At 53.5% G+C, this 15,713-nt stretch overlaps 1 protein-coding gene across 3 annotated transcripts in view; it reads right to left on the bottom strand.

Moving 5' to 3' along the window:
- The window catches only part of KCND3 (potassium voltage-gated channel subfamily D member 3), an 83,125-nt gene extending 67,845 nt beyond the window's left edge, over positions 1 to 15,280 (bottom strand). For 2 of the 3 annotated variants that reach the window (XM_074528345.1, XM_074528343.1), the window contains exons 1-2: positions 15,056 to 15,280; positions 9,363 to 10,546 (exon numbers count right to left, since the gene is read on the bottom strand). In XM_074528345.1, the coding sequence (XP_074384446.1) occupies positions 9,363 to 10,471 (1,109 nt within the window). In that variant the 5' untranslated portion in view covers positions 10,472 to 10,546; positions 15,056 to 15,280. Of the gene's footprint in view, positions 1 to 9,362; positions 10,547 to 13,718; positions 14,298 to 15,055 lie in introns of those variants that run through there. The other variant, XM_074528344.1, reaches the window with a different exon arrangement.
- Between the last annotated feature and the right edge of the window lie 433 nt (positions 15,281 to 15,713).

The raw sequence follows: 15,713 nt of genomic DNA on the forward strand, positions 1-15,713 counted from the left end.
GAGACTTTTACCTCATTTCATGCATTCCCATGTTTTCATTCAACAGCTGCCTTGCTGAATGGCTGTTGCTATTATTTAATCGGTCCTGCTATTCCTCCCCAGCAGAAAAACATCTAAGAGGGCTGAAATCTTCTGTCTGGAGTGTGCCAAGGCTGGGGTGTCTTGCCAGCTCATTTCATGAACCGAAGCAGCGTCTGACTCAGTGGGACTCATCCTGGCTGCTCCAGGATTGAGGAACAGACGGTCGGGCAGATGCAGGTGGGCAGGAGAACCAAAGAGGCACCAAGGAGAAGTTGTGATTGCCTCCTGCCCGTGATTGCCCATCTGCACACAATCCTGAGCTCTGGGGGAAGGTCTGAGCACACCCAGGCACGGCAGGAGATGGGATTTCATATTTTGGTTAATTATGCAGGGATAAGAGAGTGGGGTTGGCGGGAGGGGTACCTCAGGTGCAAAGCTGGGTGGGAGACAGGGTTTTAAATCTTCCCAAAGCAGCAGCACGAGTGAGATGTGTGACAGTGAGGAATGTGTGCTGGCAATAATGCTCCATTGATTCGTGCTCAACGTGGTAAATTTAGGAGCTGTTTCTACTCATTGCCGACACTGATTACTAGAAAAAGGCTCTGCTGCAGTGGAGTAAGGGAGCTGTCAGAGCCTGTTCCATCTCCCCTCACAGAGGCACAGAGAAGCCAGCAGAGCTTTTCTCACATTAATATTGATGACAAAGCCCAAGTAACGATGTAAACATCAGAAAAGCCCCACTGAAGCAGGACTGTGATTGAGAATGAGTTGTGAGCTCAATGGCAGGGAAGGATCAGTTTCTCCCTGCACTGCCAGGCCAGCAGGGGCTGGGGCAGAGGGGCAGAGGGGCAGAGGGGCAGGCACCCCCTGCCCACACTGGCAGCACCCACTGGAACCAGTTTCCCCAGTGCCCGAGTGCCCAGCGGCACTGGGAGCACACTGGGAGCACTCTGGGTGCCCTGCAGTGCCCTGCCAGGGCATTTCACCCACAGGGCTCAGTCCTGGAGCTCTGCACTGAGAATCAAACTGCAGCAGGGACACAGGGCTGGCTTTGCTTGCACAGAGCATTCCTGATCCCAGCTCAGGCCCCAGAGTCTCAGGACTCGGGAGAAAGCAGCTCAGAGCAGCTTTCACTCGCTTCAGCTTTCCCTTTGAAGGCAGCTTATTGCTGCCCAGGTTGTGAGAAGAGCTGGCTCGCTCAATCCTTTCCCATTGAAAAATAAAGTGCTATTTTTGTTCTCAGCACAGTGGCTGTAATTAATATTTGAGGAGGATGGCTCCCTTGTGCTCCAGCTCACACAAATACAGAGGGAGATGTGTGTGCAAATCACACCCCAACAGTGGACGTGGAGCAGGCAGACATGGAATTGGGGCCCCACTCCTGGAGGTGTCCAGGGCTCTGAGAGCCCTGGGACAGTGGAAGGTGTCCCTGCCCATGGCAGGGGTGGGAGCTGATGAGATCTTTCCAACCCAAACCATTCTGGACTCCATGATCCTAACTACATGAGAAAACAGGCAATATTCAATAATAGTAAGAAATGTTTTCCCCGGTGTAAGCAAGGGGGAAAAGGGCTGCCTGGTGGTGGGGTGCAGTCTCGTTATCAAGGCTGCACATTTGCATATTAAAGGCTGAAAATGACTCAAGGTTTTATCATCTGCTGTTTTCCCATCTGATGTGGATCCCTGTACCCACAGGCAGGATGAGAAAAGCAGCAGCAGTTTGTGACTGTGGGGTGGCAAAGGGAGCCACTGAACACAGAGCCCAGGGCTGGGGTGGGCATTGGGCTGCCAGGAGCTGCTCAGAGTGCCCAGCAGGTCCTGGGGCTGGGGGCACTGCCAGGGGTGCCAGGTTGTCACTGTCACTGCCAGGGGTGCCAGGGGTGCCAGGGTGTCACTGCCAGGGAATGTTCAGCAAACCCAACATGGAGCACATTCAGCAGCAGCAGCAGCTGCCTCCCCTGATGTGTTCACCATTTATAACTTGAATTATTTCACCTTTTTGTGAGGAGGCTGCAGAGCACAGCCCCACCGAGAGCTCAGAGCCTCGCTCCAGCTCAGCGTTCAGGGCCTCACTGCACAGGGCTCCAGGAGCCCTTCTCAAGGGCTTTCTGAGCAGGCATTTCAGCCAAATTTCACAGAGTCCTGAGGGCAGAAAGCTAGAGCTGATCTGTGTTTGGATTCTGCTGCAGATGGCAGCCTGAGATGGAAGCAGCCGATCCCGGGGCAGTGGAGCGGGCAGAGAGCTGGGCATGGCTCTGAGCCTGCCTAGGAACAGATCTGAGCCTGAGCCTGCCTAGGAACGGCCCTGAGCTCACCCAGGAAGGGCTCGGAGCCTGCCCAGCGTCATTCCTGAGGCAGGACGGAAGGGCAGTGCAAACTTGCCCCTTTGGATGGAAGGGCACTGCAAATTTGCCCCTTTAGCAGCAGTAATGAATTGTTTCCTCCTCTGGCAGGCAGTGATTTGACTTGCCACATGCCTCATGGTAATTTCCCAGCAGGTTTAAATGTTGGAACAATGGCATTCTGTTGGATATTGATTTTAAAATAACTCTTCCACACTCAGCTGTAACTTTGGGAGGTGAATTACAGCCCTGGAGTGTGCTCTAATGGAGCAGTGGTAAATAGTTAAATAGACACGAGCAGTTTCTGCAGGCACTGTGTGTGCAGGAGAAGGCAGAGCTTGGCTGGAGGTGCTTCCATCACAGTGCTGGGACACGGCCTGAAGCAGCTGGGTTTGTCACAGCTATCCCTATACCCAGAAGCACAGATTGCTTTGAGGTGGAAAACACTTTAGAGATCATCTTGATTTAATCTCTGCCGTGGCAGGGATACCTTCACTGTCCAGGCTGCTCCAAGTCCCATCCAGCCTGGCCTTGGGCACTGCCAGGGGCAGCCACAGCTGCCAGGGCCTGCCCATTCCCAGTTCCAATCTAAACCTGCTCCCTTGCATTTTGGAGCCATTCCCCCTTGTCAGCCACTCTATCCTTGGATGTACAGATCCCTTAAGAAATGGCAGTAAAAATATCTCCTGCTATTTTCCTGGCATTAGAACCAAGTGTGGGTTTACCCCTGGCTGGGGGATCCCATGATGCAATCATGCCAGGGATAAACGACGTGCCAATCCCATGCCTGGCCCGTGCCAGGGGATCAGGGCTGGTGAGGATGGGCGCCCAGATGCCCCTGTGAGGATGAGGATGGTGTTGGCAGCCCCAAGCTCCTGCCAGAGCCACTGCCAAGGCTCAGGCACTCAGCAGCTCCCTGTGCTCCTCTCCCTGCACTCCCCACGGGCTGCAATCAGCTAAGGACCCTAATTAGTTTTGGCTAATTTGTTCCAGGGCCTTTCCTTCTCTTCCCCTCTCCTGCTCTGACTGGCAGTGGCTACTCTGTCCCTCATTTCCAGCTGATGGCTGTAAACTGATTACTTTTACTGGGTCAGCTCCGTTATGAAATTATCGTTTTATGAGACTAAAAATAGCCCAGATCCAGTCAGCACGCCAATCACTTCCCTTCATCTCCAATGAAAATGCAATGTTATCTTTAATCTGTATTTCTCAGGCACTCACTGGGAGGCAGGTTAGAAAGAAAAGAGGGGAAAAAAAGAAAGAGGAGATCAGAAAAAAAAATCTGTAAATCAGTTGCTATAGATGCATCCCTGCCAAGGCTTCCACTGGTAAATTTAGCAGTCACGTTACAATTTTAGTCAGCACCATTTCTTAGCCTTATTCAAAATAATTCACTTCTCACACAATGAGTTACCCTAAAGGCAAGTTATTTTGTCTTGCACATTAAAAATGGTGCGTTTGCACATACGTGCAACTGTTACAAATATCCAAAGCCACAAAAAGCGTAAGGATGGATGATTTTTTTAAGATGGGAAAAAAAAATCCAGTGAATTCCACTTGCCCTAAGAATGAATAAAGGTATTTTAATACTTCTGGGGTTCTGGTGAATACAAATAGCTCAAAAATGAGATGCTTGCCTGAGATTTATATCAAGATAGTGAAGGGAAAAGGTTCCATCTGTAGTTTCTGATACAAAGACATTTTGCACACAATATCTGTAAATCCATTAGAAGAATAAAACTGATCCAGGTTTTGTATGAGATGAAGCTGCAGTGAAGAGAATGAAAGCTCAAGGAAATGGTCTCTTTGTGTAGCTCCATCAGCTCATGGCTTGATTGGACTTTCTGTGTATTAAATTCAAGCAGCTCTTTGGCCCGTGGACATGAGGAATTGTTGACTGTGGGAAATGGTGAGAGCGGTGAAATTCCAGCCCTTCCTTCACAAAGGAAACTCCCCACATCCCATCCAGCCTCCCACTGGTGATGGTAAATATGCAAAGTGGTGTTTCTGTCAGAAGTTTGTCGTGGCTCAGTGTAATGGCAGCTCCCAAAGCCCTGACACGCACGCACGGCGCGACTCCTGGCCCAAGCAGCAATCTTCCCCGAGGAGCCGCCAATGGCAGCGCTCCAGAGATGATTTGTTATTTTCCTTGCCTTGCAAACTGCTCTTGGTGTGTGAGGAGAGGGTGAATGAAGGTTACCATCAGCCCCAGTGCTTGGCTGTGCAGAGATTCTGGCTGTGCACAGATCAGCCCGAGTGTTTGGCTGTGCAGAGATCAGCCCCAGTGCTCTGCTCTGGCAGTGCAGAGATCAGCCCCAGTGCTCTGGCAGTGCAGAGATCAGCCCCAGTGCATTGGCTGATCCCTTTGCTGTGCAAGATCAGCCCCAGTGCTTTGCTCTGGCAGTGCAGAGATCAGCCCCAGTGCATTGGCTGATCCCTTTGCTGTGCAGGATCAGCATTGCTCTGGTGTGCTCAGGGCTCAGCCCGGCTGACACCGCTCTGGCACCACGGCCCCCATGTGCCACAGCCCTGCTCACCCTCCATCCCCTCTCCTGGCCACCACTGAACACCAATAAAGAAAGAAAACCCCAGAAATAAGTGTTTATAGCAGAATAGAGACTGCTGTCCTTTCAGGGCAGGTGCTCAGGTGCCTGTTCTCTTGTTTCCCTCTGATCCACATTGGCAGAGGCAGAGCTGAGCCAAGACAGCCCAAACCAGACCCTACCCCCAAACCCTGCTCCCCACACACTCAGCTAATAAACCCTGTAAGAAATTGCAGCTCTTCCAATCAGGCTGTTGACACAAGCAGGCCAGCAGGGCTGTTTTATCGACTTTGCCGTGTTAACCTGGTTCCTTAAATGAATTCTGCAGACGGGCCTGTGTTGTCCAAGTGCACTGAGCTGTGTCTGTCAGAGCACTGAGCAGAGCAGCCAGCCCTGAAAGGGAGAGAGTGCTCTCCAGGCCATTATGGTTGTGCAAATGGTGAGGGTGACAGCCAGCCAGGGAGCTGCTCCCAGAGCGCCTGGGGCGGGGAGCTCAGCTTTTCTGGGCAAGGGAACCTGCTCAGAGCATCCCTCAGGAGAACCAGCCCCAACCCCAGCCCAGCCCCGGCTCCTCCCGCTGGGCACTGCTGCTCTCTGGGCAGAAATGGCCCAAAGGTCCCAGTGGCAATTCCTCCAGGAGTATTCCCTCCTTACAGCACCTTCCAGTGCCTCAAGGAGCTCCAAGAGATCTCCTTGAAACCAGCTGAAATTGAAATGCAGGACAGTTTTATGTTTACAATTTGCTGCCCCTGCTGCAGGTCATGGACGCTGCCTAGGAGCCTGAAACATACTGCTGCTGTCAGATTAAATAAAAACAACTGTAAAAAGCCCGGAAAAACACTTTCTCTGGGCAAAACTGACGTGGGGTTTAGTGGGGGGATGGAGGTTTCGTGTTTGTGCTGCACACGAGGGGAAGCAGCAGAACCTGAGGCTTCCCCTAAAAGTGAATAAAAGTGAATATTGTGTGGGGCTGAAGCAGCCTGGGCTGGTGGGAAGTGCCCTTGCCCATGGCTGGGGATGGAATGAGCTGGGTTTAATGTCCCTTCCCACCCCAGCCGTTCTGTGATTCGATGAAAACCAATGCACCAAGGAGCCAAATTCACTGTAATTCACCCATTTCTGCAGAGGTGTGAACCCGCTGCACACTGAGTTAGCCAAAAGCCAGGGCAGGGACGAGGTGCTGGGCTGGCCCTGCTCTCCTGGCAGCGCCTGCACTGCTGAGCTGGGGCAGGGTCCCGGGGCAGGGTCCCACCCTCCCGCGGGACACGGGAGGGCTCTGGCACAGAGAGGAGATGGGGAGCTGCTGGCCTCCTGAGGAAAATGCTTCTGCATGAATTGGAGAGCTGAGTTTGAATTAATTTTGAGTAGTTGTTTCAGTAATTCAGATTGATTTAAGATGCGCCCAAGAATAATGCTTTCATTATAAAGCCTCCTGAGCAAAATTTAAATTGTGTTGAATTAAAAACAGCCTCTGTTAAAGCAGGGCTGGTGAGCACAGCAGAGGGATGGGAGATGCAGGGTCAGGATAATTTAATTCCTTTGCTTTGTTTCCCGCTCCAGAAAAGCTGCTGCACCTGTCTCCCTGGGCTGTTAGCTGCCTAAGGAGCCTGCAAGGCATCCTGAATTTCTCTAAACTGATTTCATGGTAACCCCACCAAAACCTGTGCTTATTTATTGTGCTGGGCTTCACCTTCAGGAAGAAATGCATTTTTATTGCATTTTATTTATGGGTCAGTCTGGAAATGTGATTGTATCCCAAAGATACTTGGGAATCTGGGAGAGCAGCTGAGGCACAGGACAGTGGAGGGTTAATGGTCTCCTGCTGTTGGCTTTGTTTGTTTGTTGTGAGTAAACCTTGGTTTGACACAAATGGAGCTAATCCTATAACAGGGAAAAAGTTATCCTGCACCTGGCAGATCACTCCTCTAAGGCACTCTGTCACAGCAGTGCTGGGCTTCCAGCCTCAGGGAAAGCTGCACTTATCTGGGTTTAAATGTATTGCTGGTGAAAACAAGTTACTTATATATATATATAGTTTTGAGTTAAAAACTGTCATGCTTCATAATTTCTTGTTCTAAATGCTGGCTGAATTACTAAGGGAAAAGGCAGGGAATGTTTAGGATCTGGGTAAAAGCTCTGAGTGCTGCTGAAAGCCAGCAGCAGCACTGGCCAGCACTGAGGAGGGCAGGGCTGATGGGCTGGGAGCACGCTGGAGCCCTTGGCTGCATTCTGTGCAGCAGGAATTGCCAGCACTCTCATTTACCAACGAGATCCTTCCAAACGGACTGAAAAGGCTTCTGAGGAGAGATGTGTATGAAATATTGCCTGAAAGTGCCAATGTGTCAGGGCTGGAAGGATTTTTGGGGACATGAAGGGGGCCAGGAGGGTTAGCCCTGGATGGTGAGCCCCCACCCCACTCAGGGGGAGCCAGGAAGGTGGAGACAGCCTGAAAGTCCCAAATCAGTAACACCCAAAGCCTCAGTTCTCAGACTTTACAGCATTTTCTAGGTCCCTTCCCAGTGAACCCTTACAAAGCCACGTTTAAACGTCTAATTTCTTAAATCCATGTCAGCTCATTTCCAGCACTTGTTCCTCTGTGATTACAACAAATTGAGAACGCCCTGAGGTCCCTGGGAGTGCTGGGTTTGTCCCTGTGCTCAGAAAGGGAGGGAAGGGACCCAAACCCAGCCCAGCCCGGGGGGAGCAGAGCCCCAGCTGCTTTCCAGAATGTTCTGCACGTCCTGGGGCCCTTCCCAGCCCACCCAGGCCAGCCCTGACCCCAGCTCCAGTCACAAAGGTGCAACAGCACGAGTGGGAACGGGTGTGCAGGCTGTGTCTGAGCGTCAATGGGTGTGCAGGCTGTGTCTGAGCGTGAACGGGTGTGCAGGCTGTGTCTGAGTGTGAATGGGTGTGCAGGCTGTGAGCATGAACGGGTGTGCAGGCTGTGTCTGAGTGTCAATAGGTGTGCAGGCTGTGTCCGTGCCAGGACAGTGTGATCATTATTAAAGGGAATCTGGAAATATTATATCCATACAATAATGGAATCTCCAAAGCTGGATTTTCTCCCCTTGTGCAGGGACCCCTGAAGGAGCCACCCTGTGGTGGGGACAGGAGAGGGGCACTGACCAGTATGGACCAGTCAGAGCACGGAGAGCTGAGCTGGGGCAGGGCTGGGATGCAAAGCCCGGCTTTGATTTCTGGGTTTTACCTTCCCCAGGGGAAGGAATAGCTTCTGCCATAAACCTGCAAACTTTGATTCGTTATTAAAAAGGAAGAATAGGAGATCTTTAGGTGACTATGACAAACAGGTTCTACACTTGCACTTAATGAAGGAATTCAGACTTTCAGTTGTCATATGCCCAGATTCGGCGCCTTTCTGACAGCTGAATTATGATTTTAATAATTGAAAAGTGCTACTGTGAGCCTGTTCATGTATAATAGGGCACAGAGAAGTGTTTAAAATCAAAAGCAGTTTAGAGAAAAAGTGGTCCCTGCATTACAAGGAGGAGAATTGTCTACATCTGAGTATTAAACTGTGTGAACTCTCCAGTGGGAAAACTCTTTGCAAAGTAGCTCTAGATTTCCTGCACTGTTTTGCTGTGAGGGATGGGGAGATTGCCCTCGATCCTGGTTCTGTGTGTGCCCCAAGAGCAGCCTGCAATGCCCCTTTTCCTCTGCACAGCCTTGTCAGGGTGAGGGTTTGGCCATTCTGCTCCCAGGGGTTTTGGTTCAGAGCAGCAGAAGCGCAAATCTATAATCTCAGTCACAACATCTGTGAGACAGAAATGAAATACAAGGGGGAAAAGATCCCTCCAGGCTACATTGCCCTCGCTTTGATTTCATTATCTTTGTACCTGTCCCTGGGAATGTTTGAAATTCCACTGCAGCCGCCACAGCTCGCTCGGTTCTCACTCACAGCTAAGCACAGACAAGAAGCCCCTTTCCTGCTCAGATGAGTAAAATCCAGATCACATCCTGGCCATCACTGAGTATTCCAGCACAGTGACCCACAACACCCACTCGGATTCAGCCAATCTGTGCTTCCTGGCAGGCCAAGGGGAGAAACAAGGACTGAGACACGAGAGACCCGTCAGCAGCTTGGTGTGAGACGCGTGGCCGGAGCCCGTGTCAGAGCGAGCAGAGCTCCCCTCCAGCCCCTGCACTCGGGGCAGCTTCTCCCTCCTGCAGGGATGAATCAGATCCTGCTACTCCAGCACTCTGCTGCTCCTGCACCCGCTTGCCGTGGTGCCGAGCATTTGTCAGGTGGGTGTGAGAGCTTTTTCTGGTTTACACAACCGCACGCAAACCGCAGGAGTTGTAAGGCGAGGAATAATCAAGCCCTGAACACTTCCAGCCCCTTCTCGAACATGCACCCAGGAAAACGCTGAGGAGGAGCTGAAGTCAAGCTCCCGTACACGCTCGCCTGCTGCTCAGGAAAAGGAAAAGTAATACTCACCCCAGTGTTGTCATGGTTACAATAGTGTACCAAAAGGAAGCAGGAATACTGGTGAATTTGCTCGCCGAGGACCCTTTCTCCGCATAAAACATCACAGTTGCAAAGATGATGATTGCCATAGTGAGGGAAAAGAGGAGAAAGCCAAGCTCGGAGGCACAGCTCTTCAAAGTGTAGCCCAAGATTCTCAGGCCTTGGGAATGGCGGGAGAACTTGAAAATCCTGAAAACCCTGAAAACCCTCAGCGTGACGAAGGCCCCGCTGACGTCCTCGTTGTTGGTCATGACCAGGCCGATGTAGTAGGGCATGATGGCCACCACGTCGATGATGCTCATGACGCTGCGGATGAAGCGGTAGCGGCTGGGCGCCGCGAACAGCCGCAGCAGGTACTCGACGGTGAAGATCATCACGCACGCCGTGTCCAGGCAGAAGAAGGCCACGGCGTAGCGCTCCCCGCAGGGCAGCTCCTTGCTCCCCGGCACGGAGCCGCAGGGCACGGTCTCCACCACGTTGGTGATCACCGAGACGGCGATGAAGAACCCGGTGACGTAGTAAAAGACTAAGGCTAAGGTGCTGGTGTGGGGGTTCTCGAAGGCGCGCCACATGGTCTGCCGGAAGCTCAGCGAGGGCATGGAGCCCTCCTGGTTGTTCTCCGAGTCGTTGTCGTCCATCAGGCGCTCGGCGTTCTCCCGCTTCCTGTCCTTGTACTCTTCGTAGCAGCAGTCCCCGATGATCTCGGGCAGGATCCCGTAGAAGGCCAGCTCTTCGTCGTAGGCAGAGATGCACTCGTACCGGGGGTAGTGCAGCTTGCCAGTTCTGTAAAAATTGAGGATGCACCTGAAGACCTCGGGGTCCCGGTCAAAGAAGTACTCCTTGGTGTCTTCGTTGAAGAAGAACTCCTTCTCCGTGCTGCCCAGGAGAGTGTCCGGGTACCTCTCCAGTGTAGTCCTCCAGGTCTGGAAGCGCCTGCCGCTCACGTTGAGGATGATGAGCTCATCCTGCCTCTTGTTCTTCTCCGTGGGCGCCAGCGGCATGGGGCAGTTGGCCACTGGCATCCATCCTATGGCGGCCGCCCTGGCGAAGGGCAGCCAGGCTGCCACCCCTGCTGCCATGGTGAGCCCGGGCGCGTTAGTGCAGGCGGGGCTGGGGAGGCTGCTGGGCGCTGCTGCGGGTCACACCAGCTCCATCTGCAACACAGAGGAGAAGAGAACACAGCACACAGTCACGCCCTGCCCCGGTGGGTGGGAGAGCCCAGGACCCGCACGGACACCGGAGCCGACAGCCACTGTGGAGGACGATGTTGAACAAGGCATGCCATAATCAGCTCAGCGGGGCTATGGCATTCTTATAGATGGAAAGTTTGAATAGCAAATGATTCCTCATTAAAAGCATTTTAAAAGTAGCATAAACACAGTAATTTATATTTGCTTCCTCACAAACAAGACTAATCCATAATTCCCCAGGTGTAAGCCTCCTGTGCTCATCAGTTTAACTACAGCTGTCAAGAAAGAGCTGGGAACTCCAGTGGAATCAGCCGGCAGTGGAATCACACACCACGAGAGCCCACGACTGGGCTCAACTGCATTTCCATTTCTAGCCATGAATTTGTTTTAACTTTTTGATCTTTGGTCAGAGTTCTTACAGTCTTTAACTTTTGTTTTAACGTGCTTTTACTTCCACTTCCCTAGTGCTTTTCTAATTCTGCCATGAAATTATCTGAAGAAAGGTGCCATTATCATATAAAATGCATTAGGAGCCCTATCAAAAGTCAATTTATCAATGGAAATTCCATTGATTCCAATGACTCAGGCCCTCAAAGCCTAATTGTCTATTTGTAGGCAGTTTTACTCTAAAGTTTTTAACTTACATGAAAGCTGCCATTCCAGCCAGTATGGCTGCAGCATTATTGATTCCAATGGGCCATCAAAATACTGAATAAAAAATGATGGAATGAGTCTGTGGTGAAAATGCCTGAAGTGCTCGCAGAAATGCTCTCCCTCTTCAGGGCAAATTAACATTCATCACCTTAATGTGGAGCATCTTCCTATGCAATTTTACTGTCTAAAGGACAATTGAGATCCCTCGTGCGAGCATCTCGCCGCCGCTGAAGAGCTTTGGTAATTACAGAACATGTAATAACCCACAGTACTGCTCATCCCAAGGAGAGGCTTTGCTTATCTGCACGGCACTGGAGCAAACATCTCCCAGGATTTCCCTCCCAGGAACTGCTCAGTGGTACAAAGCACCGCCGCTTTTCTGTCCCCCCAGAGAGGGAAGTTACTGTGTGAGCACTGGCTGCCCTGGGGAGCAGGGCAGAGCTCAGCACTGGAGCCTTCTCTGCCAGCTCAAAGGGCATCTCCAGGGGCACCTTCTACCACCAGTGTGGGTCTTGGCACTTTCATGGAACACTTAACAACAGGAGGCAGCAAAATAGGAATTATGTCATCCATTAATCACCAAATATATACAAATGCATGTATATACTCAAGAAACCAAGAAAAGGCATCTTGTTCCCGCTTTCCCTGCTGGCAAACTGTCTTCTCTGTTTTTTAATTTCACTTGGCACCACCACCAGTGTCCTTCTCCAGGACTGACTGGTGACCTGACCACTTTCAGCACACTGGATCCTCATGTCCCCTGATTTCTCAGGGGAACCACATCAGAAATCTCTTCTGTACTTTCATAACTTTGGTTGTGGATTCCAGGTTACCTACATTAGCTGCTGAGGCTCTATAAATACTTCACATATAATTGTTCCAATAAAGCACTGGTAACTCATAAGTGACTTACACATTTTTAAATCAATTTTTGAAAGATAAAATGGGTCCTTCCATGCTGGCAGTATATGTGGGGAAGCTATAAATACCTCAGCGATGAAAGGGACAGGAGATTAAAGCAAAAGAGAAAGAAAGGGGAATTCTTCTGTGGAAGTTCAGTTCCTGTTTCTCGGGGTCCAAGAGATGAAGCTGGTTAGAACAACGGAGCGCACGCAGCTTCATTCTCAGAGTTACTGAACCTGCCCCATCTGATCCTCAAAATACACACAAGAGAACAAGAGGAGTCTTTATCTGGAGGACCATGAGTGAGAAATTAAATCCCCTTTTGTAGAGGTTTTGCTTTTTCTTGTCCACAAGTCCTTGGAACCCTACCAGTCCTTCAAGGAAGGGAAAGAAAATTGGGAGAGAGAGAGGACTGGATTTATAATTCTGACCTGCACAACCTAAACTGAGTCAAAAAAAGATGAAGCAACCAGTTCCTCTAGAATGTAGAATTCCAGAATGTAGAAAGAATCCCCCTTTTCTGCCTGCTTGGATTTTGGAAACTGCCAACCAGTCTGTTTAGGCTGGAAAGCAATTGGCTGGACTCAAAATCTAATGTACTGTTGACAGTGTCTGGAGATCTCATAGAAAACAGACACACTCTAATTCTAACAAGCATATATTTAGATATATCCATATTTCTAATTTTAATTACCATAATTTCTGCATGTAATTTAAAAGGAACTGGTTCACAGCAGACCGGCACCCTGCTGATGACATTTAGAAGACCTGGTACACAAAATAGAATCATTTGCCTCCTGGTTTATAAAAGTATCTGCAGAGAGAAGAATCTGTTTTCTTCAGATAACTGTGGGGACAAGGAAACAGCCAAGGAAATCTGGGAGAAAAGGCTGAGAGGAGCCCCCTGTCCCTGCCAGCACTCCTGACCGCGCTGGGTCCCTCCCGAGCAGCGCTGGCTCCGCTGCAGCCGCTCCAAAAAACCCCAAAGAAACCCCAAAAAACCCCAAAAACCCTGACAGCCAAATCCCGACCCAGCCTGGTCCAGGACAGCCCAGGAGGAAAACCTGGCAGAGAACAGAAATGGCTGTTCACCCAAAGGGTCCAGAAATAAAGGATGGATTCTTACCACAGTAGCTTCACACTGATCAATGTCCCTTCATCATCTCAAGAGAGCAGAGACAAACCAAAAATCTCAGTTTCCCTTTCTAGAAGCAGACAGGGCTGCTCTGAAATTGGGCTGATAAGCACACTGCAAGTTTCTTGATGAGACAGTGCTAATGGGAGTGAGGAGCCTGGAGATCATTCCTTCTTCCCTCTCCTGTCCTTGTTGGGTCAGGCTCAGGCAGCAAAGAGACCTTTGCTTTACAGCAAAATATGTGAGCCAAAGCCTCGGCGTCTTCTGTCAGCCACACATTCCTTCCCCTTCGCAGCAGCACCAGAAAACAAAACTTTCTGCACAACGCTCCCTCCCTCAGTCTGCTGGGGAGATTCGGGAGCAAAAGCAACAGGCTCAGGATAAATGCACACAAACTTCTCCCCCCCTCCGCCCCGAGAGCCCCATCTTGCAGCGCTGCCTTACCTGGAGGGAAGGACACTGTGCGCCCAGAGCGGGGCCGGGTGTGGGGAGCGGGAGAAGGGGAGCAGGCACTCCTGGGGATGGAAGGTGAGCGGTGCCGCCTGCTCTTCCTCCCTCTCCGAACGCAGTCAGCAGCAATCAGTAAATGTGCTCATCATTGTGAAAGTATATATAGAGAGATGACTAAACAGCTTCTCCCTCATCGCTGCCGAGGCTCTCGCTGCCTCTCCCCAGCTGGCAGGCGCTGCCCCCTCCCCTGGCAGCGCTCGCTGTGCCCTCGCTGCCCAGCCCAGCCCAGCCGGGCACGGACCCGGGGCTGGGGAGGCAGAGCCGAGCCAAGGGCGCTGTGCGCTGGCACAGCAAACGGAGCCGTTAAATAAATACACGGCAGAGCCTACCCTGCATGCTAATGTGCCAGGGGGAGATGCAGGGGGGACGGCAGGGGATGAACTTCAGGGCTCCATCGCGGAGCTCCCGTGTGTGTGTCCCTGCTGGCTGCCCGTCAGGCGGGACAGGGCAGAGGGATCCCTTCTGGGCAGGAACGAGCTGTTCCTCCAGCACCGCCAACCCACACCCAGCACCTCGGCCAGGGCGGGCGGCTACATCCAGGAACAAAAAGAAATCACTGGGATTTAAACCGATCTTTCCCTATCTTCTCCTTTCTTCCTTCCCACCACCTTTCTCTTTTCCCCGCGTCCTGCCGTTCTGGCTCGCCCTGCTCCTTGGCAGCCCTTCCCCGTCCTGTCTGCACGCCGCCTCAGCATCCCTTCCATCCCCGCTCAGAAGTTGGGCTCGGCACGCTCCGAGACCCGGCGGCCTCGCTCATTTATCCATCTGCTGTCGCATCTCCATTAAGTGAATAGCTACAAGCCCGGATCGGAGCGAGCCAGCCTCGCCCTGCCGCGCCGGGCAGCTCCGGGCGGTGACGGACGCGCCGCAGCGATACTTGATGACTTCCATAAAGTCACAGCGATCCGTGCGGGAGCGAGCGGGGCTCGGCCGCCTCGCCATCCCCTCCCCGGCGGCTCGGCACGGGCTTGGCGGCGGCAGCACGGGCCGTGCGGGGCTGTGCGGGGCTGGGCACCGGCTGTGCGGCCACGGGCCGGCATCGGCAGCGCCGAGGGGCGGGAGGGCAGCGGGGCACGGGCTGGGAGCGGCCGGGGGCACCCTCTGGCCCCGCTGCCCCCGCCCCGCCCGCAGGTGAACCCGGGGGTCGGTGTGCCCGCATCCCCCGGTCGGTGTGCCCGCATCCCCCGGTCGGTGTCCCCGCACCCCCGGCCGGGGTCCCCGCACCCGGGGCCGCTCCCCTCCCGTCCCTCCCTCCCGGCGGACCCCCTCACCTCCGCAGGGCGCTCCCGGCCGCGGCCGCCCGCCCGGAGCCTCCGCGGCCATGCGGCTGCCGGGAGCGGAGCGCGGGGCTGGCGGAGTGCGCGGGCGCGGGGCGGCGGCGGCGAGCGGCGGGGAGCGGGGGCAGCGATGGCAGAGCTGGGCAGCGATGGGGAGCGGTGGCAGAGCTGGCAGAGCTGGCAGAGACGGCAGCGACAGTCACAGAGCGGCGGTGGCGGGGCCGGGCACAGCCCCGCACGGAGGGGCGGCGGCGCGGGGCGGGGGGCGGCGGGGGCTCCCCGAGCTCGGGCGCGTCCCCGCCCGCCGCCCGCCCGCACAGCCGCCGGCAGGTGTCACCCGGAGCGAGCGGCACCGGCACCGGCAGCGAGCGGGGAGACGGCGGCGAGCGGGAGCCGGGCACCGGCAGGGAACGGGAGCCGGGAACAGCGAGGGAGCGGGCACCGGGCACCGGGAGCCGGTGCGGGACCCCGGGCAGAGGGCAGCACACGGCGGGGGTGGCCGGGGGCCGCAGCATCCCCGCAGCCCCCGCAGAGCCCCCGAGCCGTGCGTGTGCAGGCGTGTGTGAGGAGGGGTCCGGGACTGTGTAAGGAGGGGTCCAGGGGCTGCAGCGGTTGTTGCATTGTCGGGGCAGGAGCTGCGCCTCCCGGTGCA

The sequence above is a fragment of the Zonotrichia albicollis genome, chromosome 28 (genome assembly GCF_047830755.1).
Source record: "Zonotrichia albicollis isolate bZonAlb1 chromosome 28, bZonAlb1.hap1, whole genome shotgun sequence".
Taxonomy (NCBI): domain Eukaryota; kingdom Metazoa; phylum Chordata; class Aves; order Passeriformes; family Passerellidae; genus Zonotrichia; species Zonotrichia albicollis.